Source organism: Rhinopithecus bieti, unplaced genomic scaffold (assembly GCF_001698545.2).
Source record: "Rhinopithecus bieti isolate Rb0 unplaced genomic scaffold, ASM169854v2 scaffold_20150, whole genome shotgun sequence".
In the NCBI taxonomy this organism is placed as follows: Eukaryota; Metazoa; Chordata; class Mammalia; order Primates; family Cercopithecidae; genus Rhinopithecus; species Rhinopithecus bieti.
In genome coordinates this window covers 846,834-862,740 of record NW_016810565.1, presented here as the reverse complement: position 1 = coordinate 862,740, position 15,907 = coordinate 846,834, and the positions used below count along the sequence as shown (strand labels likewise).

At 40.7% G+C, this 15,907-nt stretch overlaps 1 protein-coding gene across 7 annotated transcripts in view; it reads right to left on the bottom strand.

Annotated features, from left to right (window-relative positions):
• Positions 1-15,907, bottom strand: part of SIRAL1 (SIR2 antiphage like 1) — a 54,507-nt gene that overhangs the window by 14,398 nt on the left and 24,202 nt on the right. For 6 of the 7 annotated variants that reach the window (XM_017892258.1, XM_017892259.1, XM_017892261.1 and 3 more), the window contains 2 exons: positions 12,854-12,946; positions 7,849-8,101 (listed from right to left, as the gene is read on the bottom strand). In XM_017892258.1, coding sequence (XP_017747747.1) covers positions 7,849-8,101; positions 12,854-12,939 — 339 coding nt within the window. In that variant the 5' untranslated portion in view covers positions 12,940-12,946. Of the gene's footprint in view, positions 1-7,848; positions 8,102-12,853; positions 12,983-15,907 lie in introns of all 7 variants that reach the window. The other variant, XM_017892260.1, reaches the window with a different exon arrangement.

Sequence of the window (15,907 nt, the reverse complement as noted above, 5' to 3'; positions counted from 1 at the left end):
AGTAAGAGATGGGGTTTCACACCGTGTTAGCCAGGGATGGTCCCTTTTTTTTTTTTTTTTTTTTTTTTTTTTTTTTTTTGAGATGGAGTCTTCACTCTGTCGCCCAGGCTAGAGTACAGTGGCGCGATCTTGGCTCACTGCAAGCTCCGCCTCCCGGGTTCACGCCATTCTCCTGCCTCAGCCTCCCGAGTAACTGGGACTACAGGCGCCCGCCACATCGCCCGGCTAGTTTTTTTGTATTTTTTTAGTAGAGATGGGGTTTCACTGTGTTAGCCAGGATGGTCTCGATCTCCTGACCTCGTGATCCGCCCATCTCGGCCTCCCAAAGTGCTGGGATTACAGGCTTGAGCCACCGCGCCCGGCCACCAGGATGGTCTTGATCTCCTGATCTCGTGATCCACCTGCCTCGGCCTCCCAAAGTGCTGGCATTACAGGCGTGGGCCACCATGCCTGGCCGACTGCATCATTATTTGTAATAGCAGAAGACTGGAAACAAGCCAAGTATCCATATATAACAGACTAGTATGGCCAAGTACCCATATACAGGAGAATGAGATGGAAAGATCCTCAAGCTATACTGTGAGGTAAAACGGCAGAATAGTATGTCTAGAATGCCATCTTTTGAGCTAGGGGATGGAGGTCGTAAGATAAGAATAAATATAGTCCTCCTTGCTTGTATTTCCAAAAAGAAACACTGGAAGGGTATACAGAAAGACTTGTAATAGTGACCTATAAAAGGTGGGTTTTGGGAGAAGAGAAAGATAAAGACCTGCATGGGAGTAAGATGTCTCAATATATGACACCTTTTTAATAGTGTTTTGACTTCTGCAATGTGTATAAACAATACCTATTCAAAAAAACAATATTAAATTTAAAGAATACAGTCACTTCCTTGGTTTTCTTAATAAGAACCCTGTGTTTTATAACTTTTGTACTCTGACTCACAGACACACATTATCAATACATTATATATAGAAATACACATATATGTGTGTGTGTGTGTGTGTGTGTGTGTGTGTGTATATACATATATATATATATTTTTTTTTTTTTTGAGATGGAGTCTCCCTCTGTCGCCCAGGCTGGAGTGCAGTGGCGTGGTCTTGGCTCACTGCAACCTCCGCCTCCTGGGTTCAAGCAATTCCCCTGCCTCAGATTCCCGAGTAGCTGGGACTACAGGTGCCTGCCACCACGCCTGGCTAACTTTTTGTGTTTTTAGTAGAGACAGGTTTCACCATGTTGGCTAGGTTGGTCTTGAACTTCTGACCTCGTGATCCACCCACCCGGCCTCCCAAAGTGTTAGGATTACAGGCGTGAGCCACTGCGCCCGTCAAATACATACTATATTTTAACACCAGTTTTATTATTACACACACAGATAAAAAGGCCTGGGTATACAATCACGTAATCATGGGTATGGAACATATTTTCTTGCTTCTGAGAAAAGAATACAAAAGGTTAAAACCTGGGGGGAAAAAAATCCAAGTCACTCATTTTAGTTAAATATCTTTTAGTCCTATTTAAGTTATTAAATCCTACATATCAACATAGGAAGGAAATATGCTTTTGTAACTGCACTGATTTCCTCAGACGCAAAACAGAAGTTTGTCTCTTTTGAGACAAGGTCTCGCTCTGTCACTGAACTGGAGTACAGTGGCAAGAACATGGCTCACTGCAGCCTCCACCTGCCTCAGTCTCCCAAGTGGCTAGGACTACAGGCGCACACCACCATGCCTACTACTTTTTATTTTGTACAGATGGGGTCTCACTATGTTTCCCAAGCTGTTCTCAAACTTCTGGTCTCAAGTGATCCTCTTGCCTCAACCTCCTGTGTAGGTGGGGCCACAGGCGTGCACCACCACACTAGGCTAATTTTAAAATTTTTGTAGCGGTAGGGGGTCCTGCTTTGTTGCATAGCTGGAAAGTTTTTTTCTCTTAAAGCAGATGACCCTAGAACTAAACTTCCCACCAGTGGCCTTTATAAGCAAAGACAAAGGAATGAAAACATCAACAGGGAGGCTCAGTAGTCAAAAGGAAATGCCAAACTCCCACACAACTTCTAAGGACCTTTTCCCATTCATCTAAAACAGTGACCTTCATTTCCTTCTACCCTGAAACTTAGTAAAAACAAGAAACAAAAAATTGGCATGGTAGCTCAAGCCTGTAATCTCAGTTTTTGGGAAGCTGAAACAGAAAGATCACTTGAGCCCAGAAGTTCAACACTAGCCTGGACAACACAGGGAGACTCCATCTCTATTTAAAAAAAAGAAAAAAGAAAAACCACACAAAAAACCCTGTTTTCTCCCACAGGGTTGTTAACATTTCTGGTGCATCAACTATGTGCCAGACATTTTATATACATTATCTCACCTATTCTTCACAAAGCGACACAAGGAAGTAATATCCCGGTTTCACGGGTGCAAAAACAGATGTTGACAAGGGATTTGTGCAGGGTTCCAGTGCATGTAAGTGACAGAGTCTGATTATAAAACCCAAGCTCTTTGCAGTGAATCTGTAACGTCACTTTCCTGGTATACGTTAAACTGGCTCAGTAGATGGGCCTGTTAACCCTGTCATAGTACTGCTGAGTTGATACTGATAGATTTGATTTTTTTCTAATATGGACATTTCCAAACACACACAAAAGTTAGAAGAGTACATACAAAACAAAACAAAACTGCAATACTCCTATCTCACCTAAAAAATATTACTTCCTTAATATTAGTGTTCAAATTTCCCCTAAATATATCAGTTTTATTATTAAGTTGTAATAGATCTTTATATATTCTGGATACTAGGTTTTTTTGTCAAATATGATCTACAAATATTTTCCTCCATTCTGTGGGTTCTCTTTTCTTTTTTTTTCTTTTTTAGAGACGGAGGTATCACTGTGTTGCCCAGGCTGAGGTACAATGACATCATAGCTGACTGCAGCCTCGAACTCCTGGGATCAAATGATCCTCCTACCTTAGCCTCCCAAGTAGTTGGGATTACAGGAGCAAGCCACTGTGCCTGGCTCTCTTTTCACTTTCTTGATGACAACCATTACAGCACTTATGTTTCAAATTCTCATCATGTCCAATTTATTCTTCTTTTTTTTTTTTTTTTTTTTTTTTTTTTTGAGACGGAGTCTCGCTCTGCCGCCCAGGCTGGAGTGCAGTGGCCGGATCTCAGCTCACTGCAAGCTCCGCCTCCCGGGTTCACGCCATTCTCCTGCCTCAGCCTCCTGAGTAGCTGGGACTACAGGCGCCTGCCACCACGTCCGGCTAGTTTTTTGTATTTTTTTAGTAGAGACGGGGTTTCACCGTGTTAGCCAGGATGGTCTCGATCTCCTGACCTCGTGATCCGCCCGTCTCGGCCTCCCAAAGTGCTGGGATTACAGGCTTGAGCCACCGCGCCCGGCTATCTACTTTTCTTCTGTTGCTTGTGCTTTCAGTGTCTGATCTAAGAATCCTTTGCCATGCTGCCTTAATTACATGGCTTTGTAGTAAGCTTTGAAATAAAAAAAATTTGAGTCTCCCTACTTCGTTATTTTTCAAGACTGTCTTGGCTACTCTAGGTCCCTTATAATTCCATATGAAGTTTTAATTTTTTTTTTTTTTTAGAGACAGGGTCTTACTATGTTGCCCAGGCTAGAGTGCAGTGGCTATTCAAAGACACAGTCCCACTACTGATCAGCCTAGTTTTGACCTGCTCCATTTCCAATCTGTGTTGGTTCACCCCTCCTTAGGCAACCCAGTGGTCCCCTGCTCCTGAAAGCCCAGAACTCCTGGGCTCAAGCCCTCCAGCAGTCCTCCTGCCTCAGCCTCCCAAGTAGCTGGGACTACAGGTGCATGCTATGGTGCCTGGCTCCATATGAATTTTAAATCAGTTTGTCAATTTCTACCAAATCAGCAGCTGGGATCCTAATAGGGATTGTGCTTAATCTGTAGACCAATTTGCAGAGTATTCTATCTTAATAATATTAAGTCTTCTGATTTATGAACATGGCATGTCTTTCCATTTATTTAGATCTTCTTTCATTTCTTTCAATGTTTCGTAGTTTTCAAAGCGTAAGTTCTGCACTTATTTATTTATTGAGATGGAGTTTCACTCTTGTTGCCCAGGCTGGAGTACAGGGGTGAGATCTCAGCTCACTGCAACCTCCGCCTCCGAGGTTCAAGTGATTCTCCTGCCTCCGCCTCCCGAGTAGCTGGGATTATAGGCGCCCGCCACCATGCTCAGCTAATTTTTGTATTTTTAGTACAGATGGGGTTTCACCATGTTGGCCAGGCTGGTCTCAAACTCCTGACTTCAGGTGATCTACCCGCCTCGGCCTCCCAAAGTCTGGGACTACAGGCCTGAGCCACTGTACCCGGACTTCTGCACTTCTTCTGTTAAATTTATTCCTATTTTATTGTTTCTGATGTTAAGTGGAAGAATTTTTAATATTTCATTTTAGTATTGTTCACTGCAAGTGTGTAACAATATTATTTTTTAATATATTGATCCTGGACTCTCCAACCTTGCTGAACTCGTTAGTTCTAATAGAGGATAACCTAGGATTCTCTATAGACAAGACCATGTCGTCTGCAAACAGAGGCAGTTTACTTCTTCCTTTCCGATTTGGATTCCTTTGATTTATTTTTCTTGTTTAATTGCCCGGTCTAGAACATCCAGCACTACGTTGGACAGGAGTGGAGTGGGAAAACAGCCTCGTCTTGTTGCTGATCTTAGTGGAAAAAATCTAGTCTTTCACCATTAAATATGCTATCTGTGAGTTTTTCACATATGGTCTTTACCACGTTGAGGTAGTTTCCTTCTATTGTTTGCTATTATTCCTTCATTTGTAGAGTGTTTTTTTTTTTTTTAATCATGAAAGAGTGTTACATTTTGCTAACATGTTTTTTCTGCATCTACTGAGAAAACCATGTGGTTTTGTCTTTTATTCTATTGACATGATATATTATATTGATGTGCAGTTTTTTTTTTTTTTTGAGACCGAGTCTTGCTCTGTCGTCCAGGCTGGAGTGCAGTGGTGTGATCTTGGCTCACTGCAGCTCCTGCCTCCTGGGTTCCAGCAATTCTCCTGCTTCAGCCTCCTGGATAGCTGGGATTACAGTCATGTACCACCATGCCCAGCTAATTTTTATATTTTTAGTAGAGACAGGGTTTTGCCATGTTGGTCAGGCTGCTCCTGAACTCCTAACCTCAAGTGATCCGCCCACCTCGGCCTCCCAAAGTGCTAGGATTACAGGTGTGAGCCACCGCGCCTGGCCTGATATGCAGATGTTAAACCAACCTTTCATTCCCCAGAAGACTCTGACTTCCTCATGGGTACTGCATTCAGTTTGGTTGTATTTTGTTTTTTGTTGAGGATTTTTGTGTCCATGTTCCTAAGAGATCCTGGTTGGTATGTAGTTTTCTTTCTTTTTTTTTTTTTAAGAGGCAGACAGGGTCTTGCTCTGTCACCAAGACTGGAGTGCAGTAGCACGATTATAGCTCAGTGGAGTCTTGAACTCCAGGGCTCAAGTGATGCTTATGCCTCATCCTTCCAAAGTGTTGGGCTTACAGGCGTGAACCACAGTGTTTAGTCATTTTCATTTCTTCTGATGTCTTTTATTTGGTTTTGTTATCAGGATAATACTGGCCTCATACAATGAGTTGGAAGTACTCCCTCCTACTCTATTTTTTAGAGTAGTTTGGAAAGAATTTCCTCTAGCCCTGTCAAGCAATAATCTAATTTCTGTTCTATGGATTTACCTGTTCTGGACCTTTTATACAAATGGAATCATACAATATATGTCCTTTTGTGTCTGGCTTCTTTTACTTAATGTTTTCAAGGTTCATCCATGTTGTTGTATGGACCAGTACTTCATTCCTTTTTATGGCCAATTAACATTGCATGGACGGACGTTTTGTTTATCCATTCATGAGCTAGACATCTGAGTTGTTTCCACTATTTTGGCTGCTATGAATAATGTTGCTATGAACATGACTGTACAGTTGTTGCATGAATATGCTTTCCATTCGCTTGGGTATATACTTATGAGTGCAACTGCTGGGTCACAGAATCACTGTTTAACTTTTTGAGGAACTGTCAATCTGTTTTCCAAAGCAACTACATCACGTTACTTTCCCACAAGGGTTCCAATTTCTCCACATCTTTAATAACACTCATTAATGTCTTCTTGATTCTAGTCATCCCAGCAGGTGTGAAATGGCACCTTGTTGTGGTTTTGATTTGTATTTTCCTAATGACTAATGATGCTGAACATCTTTTCGTGTACACTTATTGGCCATTTGTGTATCTTCTTTGGAGAAATGTCTATTCAACTACATTGTTATTTTAAAATTGAATTATTAGCCTTTATTAAGTTACAATAGTTTTTTATAGATTCTGGATATTACACCCCTAACAGATATGTGATTTCCTAACATTTTCTCATTCTGGGAGTTGTCTTTTCACTTTTTTTTTTCTTTTAGTAGAGACAGGGTCTCACTATGTTGTCCAGGCTGGTCTTGAACTCATGGCCTCAAGCAGTTCTCCTGCCTTGTTCTGGGGATTATAGGCATGAGCCACCATCCCCAGCTCACTTTCTTGACAGTGTCCTTTCAGCCTAACAGTTTTTAAACTTTGGAGAAGTCCAGTTTATGTATATATTTTTTTTACTTTGGTTTTTTGTGTTTTTGGTGTCATGTCCAAAAAACCACTGCCAGATTCAGTCATGAAATTTTATATCTGTATTATCTTCTAAGAGTTTTACAGTTTTAGATATCATATTTAGGTCTTTGATCCGTTTTTAATTTTTGTAAACGGTATGAGGTGGAGATTCCATGAACGCTTTAAAACCCCATTAATTCCTTTTTTTTTTTTTTTTTTTGAGATGGAGTCTTCCTCTATCGCCCAGGCTGGACAGCAGTAGTGCGATCTCAAATCAGTGCACCCTCCACCTCCTGGGTTCAAGCCATTCTCCTGCCTCAGCCTCCTGAGCAGCTGGGATTACAGGCACCTGCCACCGCACCATGCCTGGCCCTAGAAGCCTGATTTTTAAGAAATTTTTAAAACAGGCTGGGCGCAGTGGCTCATGCCTATAATCCCAGCACTTTGTGAGGCTGAGGCAGGCAGATCACTTGAGGTCAGGGGTTCGAGACCAGCCTGACCAACATGGCAAAACCCTGTCTCTACTAAAAATACAAAAATTAGCTGGGCATGGTGGCACATGCCTGTAATCCCAGCTACTCAGGAGGCTGAGACAGGAGAATCGCTTGAACCCAGAAGGCAGATGCTGCAGTGAGCCGAGATCGAACCACTGAACTTCAGCCTGGGTGACAGAGGTAGACTCTGTAAAAAAAAAAAAAAAAAAAAAAAAAAATTCAGACAAAGCAAGACAGAGAGTCCTTTTATCCAACTCAGTTTGGTAAAATAAGGTGCAATTCCTTATAAATATTTTGAGTTATTACCTCTAAAAGAACATTAAAACTGGTTTTGTTTCATCTATAAAATGACAAAATTATCTCCAATCTTTGTGGGATTCCATACAAGGCATGGATGCCACAGAACACAGCTTTTATAGTAGTGATGCAGAAAAAAATAAATTCAAAACACAGCGGTCATTTGCACATATAAAGTCCTCAACATCATTTCTCTCTCAGAGACACACAGTGAAATCGGGTTAAGATAATTACCCTGAATAGGGTCCATAAATAGACACTGTGCAGAAGAGCCCAGTGTTATGGAAACTTACAAGCTGTAAATGAATATCCCTGCTGCACTTGGCATGCTAGTTGTAACAGCCAAATCATGCTAGTTATGATAGTCAAATTTTAGGAAATTCCAAATACTGTGGCACAAATGAAGGTACTCACAGGAGAGAGCTTCTGGATAAGGTCATGGGCAACATGGACAAGGTTCTTGTCTTCATGGAGACATTTCTGAAACTTTTTGCTCTCCTCATCTTCTAAAAGATCAAAATCAATGGCAGCATCCAGTAAGGCCTGAATTAACCCCTTCCAGGATTTGAGGGCTGGAACCTGAGGCGCAACTGCAGCACTAATGCCTGTTCCAATCACTAGCACAAGTTCTCGAGGCTTCTTAGTTTTTAAGCTTGGAAGCAGCTTCCTATAAAAGCAAAACAAATGAGAGGACTGGAATATCCCATAGATATGAGGCCCACAGAAAGACTGTCTGACTAAGGTTCTAGTTTTTAGCTAACTTTTATAGTTGCAAAGAAGATCAATGGCGGTTTTTGACACTTTTCCAAAGCAGTTTAAAGAAAACAACCAGAATATTATGTCAGTGCTTGCTGAAAAACCAGTCATAAACCTATTTCAGGAATCCCAAAACCAATCTTAAAATCAGTTTTCTCCTTCTTAGTCCTCTCAACCTAAGAAATTCCACTAATATTAGGAAAAGATCCAAAGAGATTACAGCTCAGCTGAGTTCTGCCAACCAAATTATATTTTAAACCAATATTCAATTTCAAAAGAAGACGTTTGATTTGTACTCTAGAAAAGAGAAAAGAACCCCAGGACAAATTAAGTTCCTATTATTGAGAAATGTAAAACACAAGGGGAAAGAAAGGCAATAAAAAATTTAACTCCGAATTTTGTAAACATTAACCTCAGGCAAAAAAAAAGAAAAAAGAAAAAGCAAGTGGCCAATAGAATTCTAAAAACACAGGAGCCCTACATATCTAACTAAAGACATTAACTATTCAAGGGACATGACAACAAGTGAAAAACATTCCTTTCTTACCATGATAAGCAGAGACAGACTTCTCTGTTCTGAGGCCCATATGTGAGACAGCATGGGTGCTAGCTTTTGTTTTTGTTCCCCTCTTTCATTCTGGAGACTATCCCCGCTTGAAATATGTTCCTTCACTTTAATTTTTGCTGATGGCATGTTCCCCTCCCCCGAAAACGGATTCTCCCCAACCTTTCTGTCTAAATAATAAAATGGAGAGGATCAGCATTTTGGCATAACCCAAGAAAGGAATAGCACTTTCAAGCCTTGGGAAGCCTAGTTTTGGGGACACAGCCTCTAAAATTGCTTTCCCTATCCTGAGCTTCTGCATTTAGTCATTCAACAAATATGAAAAACTGAGGCTGGGTGCAGTGGCTCGCGCCTGTAATCCCAGCATTTTGGGGGGCCGAGGTGGGTGGATTACTTGAGGTCAGGAGTTCAAGACCAGCCTGGCCAACATGGTGAACCTCCGTGTCTACTAAAAATACAAAAATTAGCTGGGTCTGGTGGCGCACACCTGTAGTCCCAGCTACTCGGGAGGCTGAGGCAGGAAAGAAAAACCTGTATGTACCAGACAGCACAGGAGTCACTAGTGATGTATCCAGGAACAAAATGGATTCCCTGATATTGAAAGGTTAGTCTACCAGAAAAGACATTAATAATAGATGCTAGAAGCAAATGATGAAAAATGAGTTTCAGTTCAGAGCAATCAAGATAGTGAAGCATACACAAATCCACATACACAAATATCCACATAGAAAATTTCTAGGATTCACAAGATCTATAAATAGTGGTTAAATTGTGGATGGGAAGAAAAAGGACTTTTTACTTTTCATTTTATACTGTTGTACTGTATTTTTTTAAATATATAACATATAGATTCGGACTATAATTCTTCCTAATCAAGATTTTCAATTCGGCTAAGCGTAGTGGTTCACACTTTTAATCTCAGCACTTTAGGAGGCTGAGCTTCAGTCCAGGAGTTCGAGATCAGCCTAGGCAACTTAGTGGGACCCCATCTCTACCAAAAAAAAAAAAAGAAGAAAAGAAAAAGAAAATTAGGCACGTCTGTAGTCCCCATTAAGCAGGAGGCTAAGTTCACGGGGGGATCACTTGAGCTCAGGAGGTGGAGGTTATAGTGGGCTGTGTTTGTGCCACTGCACTCCAGCCTGGGTGACAGAACGAGACCCTGTCTCAAAAAAAAAAAAAAAGACTTCCAGTTAAAACAAAACATGTAACAATTGTGTTTTATTACCAGTTCTTTGTAAACCACTAAATAACAGTTACTTTTTTTTTTTTTTTAGCAGCAGGTATACATACCTAAAAACTAGGCTAGGTAAAGATGACAGCAGACAACAGAGGTCAAAGGGCAACAGAATTTTACAAGTTGTAATGCAAAGGCTGATTCCCTTGGTAGAATTTTGGGAATGTTCACATTCCCAAAGGTAGAGGGACTGGTGGGGCTAAAACAGGAGAATTCGGTTACAAGCCTTTAAGAGTTGTGACTTTAAGCAGACTAGGGGTTTCCCTCCTGCAGAGGTTGACCAGAGGACTACATCTGAGAACATTGCACGCAGCTGAAGGTGGGGATTAAGTAAAAGTCTGTGTATAAAACATAAGATTTCCCCCAACTCTCTTTCCCCAGAGACAGCTTTTCAGACTCTAGGAATCAACCCTGTACCTGTACCCCTATCCCCCATCCAGGGGGGAAATGAGGAGGATTCCTCTTTCAGGAAAGTGGCCAGTATGAGATGAAAAACCTGCAGATTCTGACAGGTGGGAATTCCTTAACTCTACGTAGAGTCTGGGACCAAGCTCCTTACGTACACGCAGATTCTCCAATTGGCTTTTTTTTCTTTTTTGAGATGGAATCTCACGATCTCGGCTCACTGCAACCTCCGCCTCCCGGGTTCAAGTGATTCTTTTGCCTCAGCAACCTGAGTAGCTGGGATTACAGACACGCACCACCATGCCCAGCTAATTTTTGTATTTTTAGCAGAGACGGGGTTTCACCAGGTTAGCCAGGATGTCTCAAACTCCTGACCTCAAGTGATCTGCCCGCCTTGGCCTTCTAAAGTGGTGGGATTACAGGCGTGAGCCACCACGCCCGGCCTCTTCCATTGGCTTTTTAGTGTTTTCTCTTAAAAATGGGCAGACAAACAAGGGTCACCTCACATTTGAGGAAAGCCCCCGACACAACAGTTATACCCAACAAACTAGCAGGTAGAGAGAAATTTGAAGGACACAAGAGATAGTACGGGAAGGAGAAAAAAAATTTTAAAAGGAAACAATGACATCCTCACATAGATTTTTAAAAAATTGTCCAGGTGGGGTGGCTCATGCCTGTCATCCCAGCACTTTGGGAGGCCGAGGCAGGTGGATCACTTAAGGTCAGGTGTTCAAGATCAGCCTGGCCAACATGGTGAAACCCTGTCTTTATTAAAAAAATAAATAAAATAAAAATTAGTTGGGTGTGGTAGTGCACGTTTGTAATCCCAGCTACTCAGGAGGCTGAGGCAGGAGAATTGCTTGAACCTGGGAGGCAGAAGGTGCAGTGAGCTGAGACCGCACCATCGCACTCCAGCCTGGGCAACAGAGTGACACTCCATCTCAAAAAAAAAAATGCATCCGTGAAACATAAACAGAGTGCTATGAAAATGAACAAACAGAAAGACTTCACAAATTAAAATATAGCAACAGAAATGTTTAAATCCACAAGATAAAACGGAGAACCTCCGAGAAAGCAAAATTTTAAAACACGAAATGGGGGGAAAAAAATCAAGAAACATGTAAGAAAATTAGAGACTTAATACAAGAAGTCCAATATCTGAATAACAAGAGTTTAAAAAAAATACGGAATAGATAAAACATTGTAATGGAAAGTATCAAAAAAGTAATACAAGTCAACTTCTCCAAAGTGAAGGTACTAGTTGCCAGCTTTAAAGAGCTGCCCCGTGTCCAGATTCATATGAGAAGACACATCACCGTGAAATTTCAGGTTACTGAGAATAAAAGAATGATCCTTATAAGCTTCTAATGAACAACAACAAAAACAAAAAACAAAACAGGGAAAGAGGTCATATAATACAAAGGATTAGGAATCAGAACAGAGTGGCTATTTTGGCAGGAATACTTAGATGTTAGCAGAGAATGCATGAGAGATACCAAAGATTTTATACTCAGTCAAACCATCCAATGAATGTAAGTGTATGATAAAGACATTTTCAAATACGTCCAAAAAGTTTTCTCCTATGGGTCCTTCCTTAGGAGGCTATGCAGGGATACGCTTCAGGAAAATGAAAGAGTGCACCAAAAAAGAAGACATGAGATTCAGCAAACAGAGAATCAATACAGGAGAGATGTAAAGGAAATTATCAGGACGATGGGAAAGGGAAATAGCAAGTATCAGCAATGCAACAGAGGCCTGGGAAACAAGTGTCCCAAGCGGCCTAGCGTCCAGAGGGAAGAATCCATGACACGAACTAGCAAGTTATTGGTGTGTTTCAGTATAGCTAGGAGATGTATTCTTCCGTCAGAGCATGTGAGAATACACTGAAAGCAAACAAACAAAAAAGACAGTCTTTAACGACATAAGCGAAAAAAATGGGCGAGAAAGGAAATACAATCGTCACGCGTTAGGCTCAGCTACGAATACTATTTATACAGTCATAATAAATGTAAATATTAAAAGTGGATTGAACCAAACGCTGTGATATAAACATACAAGAACATGGGGAGAGTGTGTGGAGTGGCAATACAGGGGGAGGAGTCATGAGGGCAAAGCAGTCCTTATATTCCATACTCGGAAATCAATAAAACTGAAAAACTAAAAAGCAGCAATATATACAGTATTTTAAAACATGGATGTCAACATTAGAAGAAACAGATAAAGTTGAAAGTAATTATCTCTGAAGAAGGGTGGACTCTGAAATACTGATTTTAAAAACTATGTACCTGTATTGCCTTGATAAAAAATAAAATTAAATCCAAAATAAAATAATTTAATTTTAGTATGAAGGTCAATACTGATTATGAAAACAACTGACATAAAAGGTGTAAGTTGGCTACTTTTCTTTCTCTCCCACTAATGGTAATTTACTCTGCTCTCTGATTCCCTTTCTTGTTTACCTGGGCTTTTTGGTGGGGGGTGCGCCATCACTGAAGAATCCAAAAATCTCGTCTATATCAGAGGCCTGGCTCCCTGTAGAAGCCATCCAGTTTCTAAAATAGATTAAACACCATGGACCACAATTAGATCTGTAAAATATACCATTCAAAATAGCACATACATTAAACAGTTTTAAAAAGCTGTATACCCTTAAAGGTGCTTTGGAGGTACCCCCTACTTAACAGAAATTTGTTAATTAATGAACATTCCAAACAAGGAACTAAATTAAATTAGTCTAAAAGACTATTTGGTGTTCCATACTACCATCTTGCTTCTGTTTCTGAAGGCCTGCCCCCAAGTTCCCACCAAAAACAGTGTCAACTCATGTCAATTACTGGCCCTCACTTTGTAGAACTTAAGAAAAACCAGTTATTCTCCCACAAGTTGGGTTTGCGGAAGACTCGGGATAAAAACCACCCATAGATAAGTGTATTAATAGCCCCCAATTATCCATTTACTCTCAGCTGAAGAAATTACTGAGTCAAGAATAGGACAATCAATACTAATTTGCTGAATGACATTCTCTGTTGTTGGACAATGGTGACCTCGTAGCCAGTGGGACATGTCTCTCTAACTGAACATGAAGTGGACTTTAAATCAAGCCACTGTGATAACTGGTAAAGGTATTATCAAGCAGATGCATGAAAAATGGCCAATTATGTTCGGGTGCTGGAATAACTGGCAAAAGTAAGTAATTACCACGGATTAGAATGAATACTATAAAGTTCTAACTGCTCAAACTTTAGCAAACTAGTTAAATCTAAAGGCTGTGAATTTAAAAATAGCAGATTTTAAATACACACACAATATAGAAGACAATACATACTACCACCGTTTGGGGTGTTTTAGTACATGCCATTGCCAACATATAGAACTAATTACTTAGAACTGAATTACTAATAATTACTGGAAGTTTACGGTTTTATTGGAAAGTCCTTTTCTTTTCTTTTTTTGAGACTGCATCTTGCCCTGTTGTCCAGGCTCCAGTACAGTGGTGCCATCTTGGCTCACTGCAGTCTCGGCTTCCTGGGCTCAAGCCATCATCAACCTACCTCAGCCTCTCCAGTACCTGGGACTACAGGCACGTGCTACCACATCTGGTGAAATTTTGTATTGTTTGTAGAGAAGGAGTTTTGCCATGTTGCCCAGCTGGTCTCTAACTCCGGAGTTCAAGTAATCTTCCAGCCTTGGCCTCCCAAAATGTTGGGGTTACAGGCATGAGCCACTGCACTCGGCCCAATAAAGCCTTTTTCTTTATTAAAACATTAAGTTTCTCAATTAATTTTTTGTGGTAAACAGAAGGCTCACTTCCTCACCCCACAGTCCATCACACATAGTGGAATTCTTCTTTAATATCATAATCATAAGGAAAATAGAAACAATAAAATCATAGTAGTGAGTTAGGAAGTAGATCATGTTTCTAGTCAAATCTTTTGATTCTGTTGATGAGAAAGCTGGAGCTCAGGAGAAGACAGATGAGTCACTAATCTCAGTAAATCCCGTCTTAACTCAACCATGTGGGTTTTTTCTTTTCTTTCTTTTTTTTTTTTTTTTTTTGAGATGGAGTTTCGCTCTTGTTGCCCAGTCTGGAGAGCAGTGGCTCAATCTCGGCTCACTGCAACCTCTGCCTCCCGGCAGTTGCTCCCTTCAAGCGATTCTCCTGCCTCAGCCTCCCAAGTAGCTGGGATTACAGGCATGTGCCACTATGCCCGGCTAATTTAGTATTTTTTGTAGAGACAGGGTTTCTCCATCTTGATCAGGCTGGTCTTGAACTCCTGACCTCGGGTGATGTGCCCGCCTCAGCCTCCCAAAGTGCTGGGATTACAGGCGTGAGCCACCACGCCCAGCTGGGATGTTTGTTAAAAGTATGTATGTTCTTGAAAATAAAGTTAATTAATTAAAAAAAAAAGTTTGTTTCTAGGCTCTACTCCAAAATTACAGAATGAGATTCTCCAGAATCTTCAGAATCTTCCTTCAAATAGGAAACACCTAAATAAGAAGCAAACTTAATTTTCTACAATGCAACAATTTTGTTTAATATAGGATGCACATGAGGTATACCATTAAGCCATCTTTCCTTAAGTGTAATAACTTATTACAGTCTAACGACTTCCCAGTTTGCTTATACCAATAGCCAGGTTTTAACTGTCCTTAAAATATTTTTTTGAAGTTTTAATTCATGTGAATCACTTCCGACTCTAAAAGTCAACGCTCTAGAATGGTGAACTAGGGATAGAATGTGTTTACTTCTTCCACACACATGACAACCCATCTGTTTGGGGATATACATATATATATATATAATACATATATATAATACATATATATATTTAAGTACACAAGGAAAAAACTTAGGTGCTTAAGTTCTTTTCTTAACTATGGTTCTACAAACCCATCATCTAAACAGATTACATCCAAGTAAAAACACTATATTGAGAGAGATGGAAGTAAAATGTAGAGGGAATAATGCTTATTAAGTTTTGAAGATGGATATCTTCAGAATTTAATGCTCAATTCAGTTACTAAACCAGTTTACAAGCTCTTAACTACATGCCATGGACTATTTATAAACATTAACTCACTAATCTGCATAACATTATGAGGCACTATTGTTACCTTATTTTACAGACGAGAAAACTGAGACACAGAAAGATCGGGTACGTGGTAGTACCAGTATTCAAACCATGGCAACTCTGCCTCCCAAGTCCAGGTTTTTTTTTTTTTTTTTTTTTGAGACAGAGTCTCGCTCTGTCGCCCAGGCTGGAGTGCAGTGGCCGGATCTCAACTCGCTGCAAGCTCCGCCTCCCGGGTTTACGCCATTCTCCTGCCTCAACCTCCCAAGTAGCTGGGACTACAGGCACCCGCCACCTCGCCTGGCTAGTTTTTTGTATTTTTTAGTAGAGACGGGGTTTCACCGTGTTAGCCAGGATGGTCTCGATCTCCTGACCTCGTGATCCGCCTGTCTCGGCCTCCCAAAGTGCTGGGATTACAGGCTTGAGCCACCGCGCCCGGCC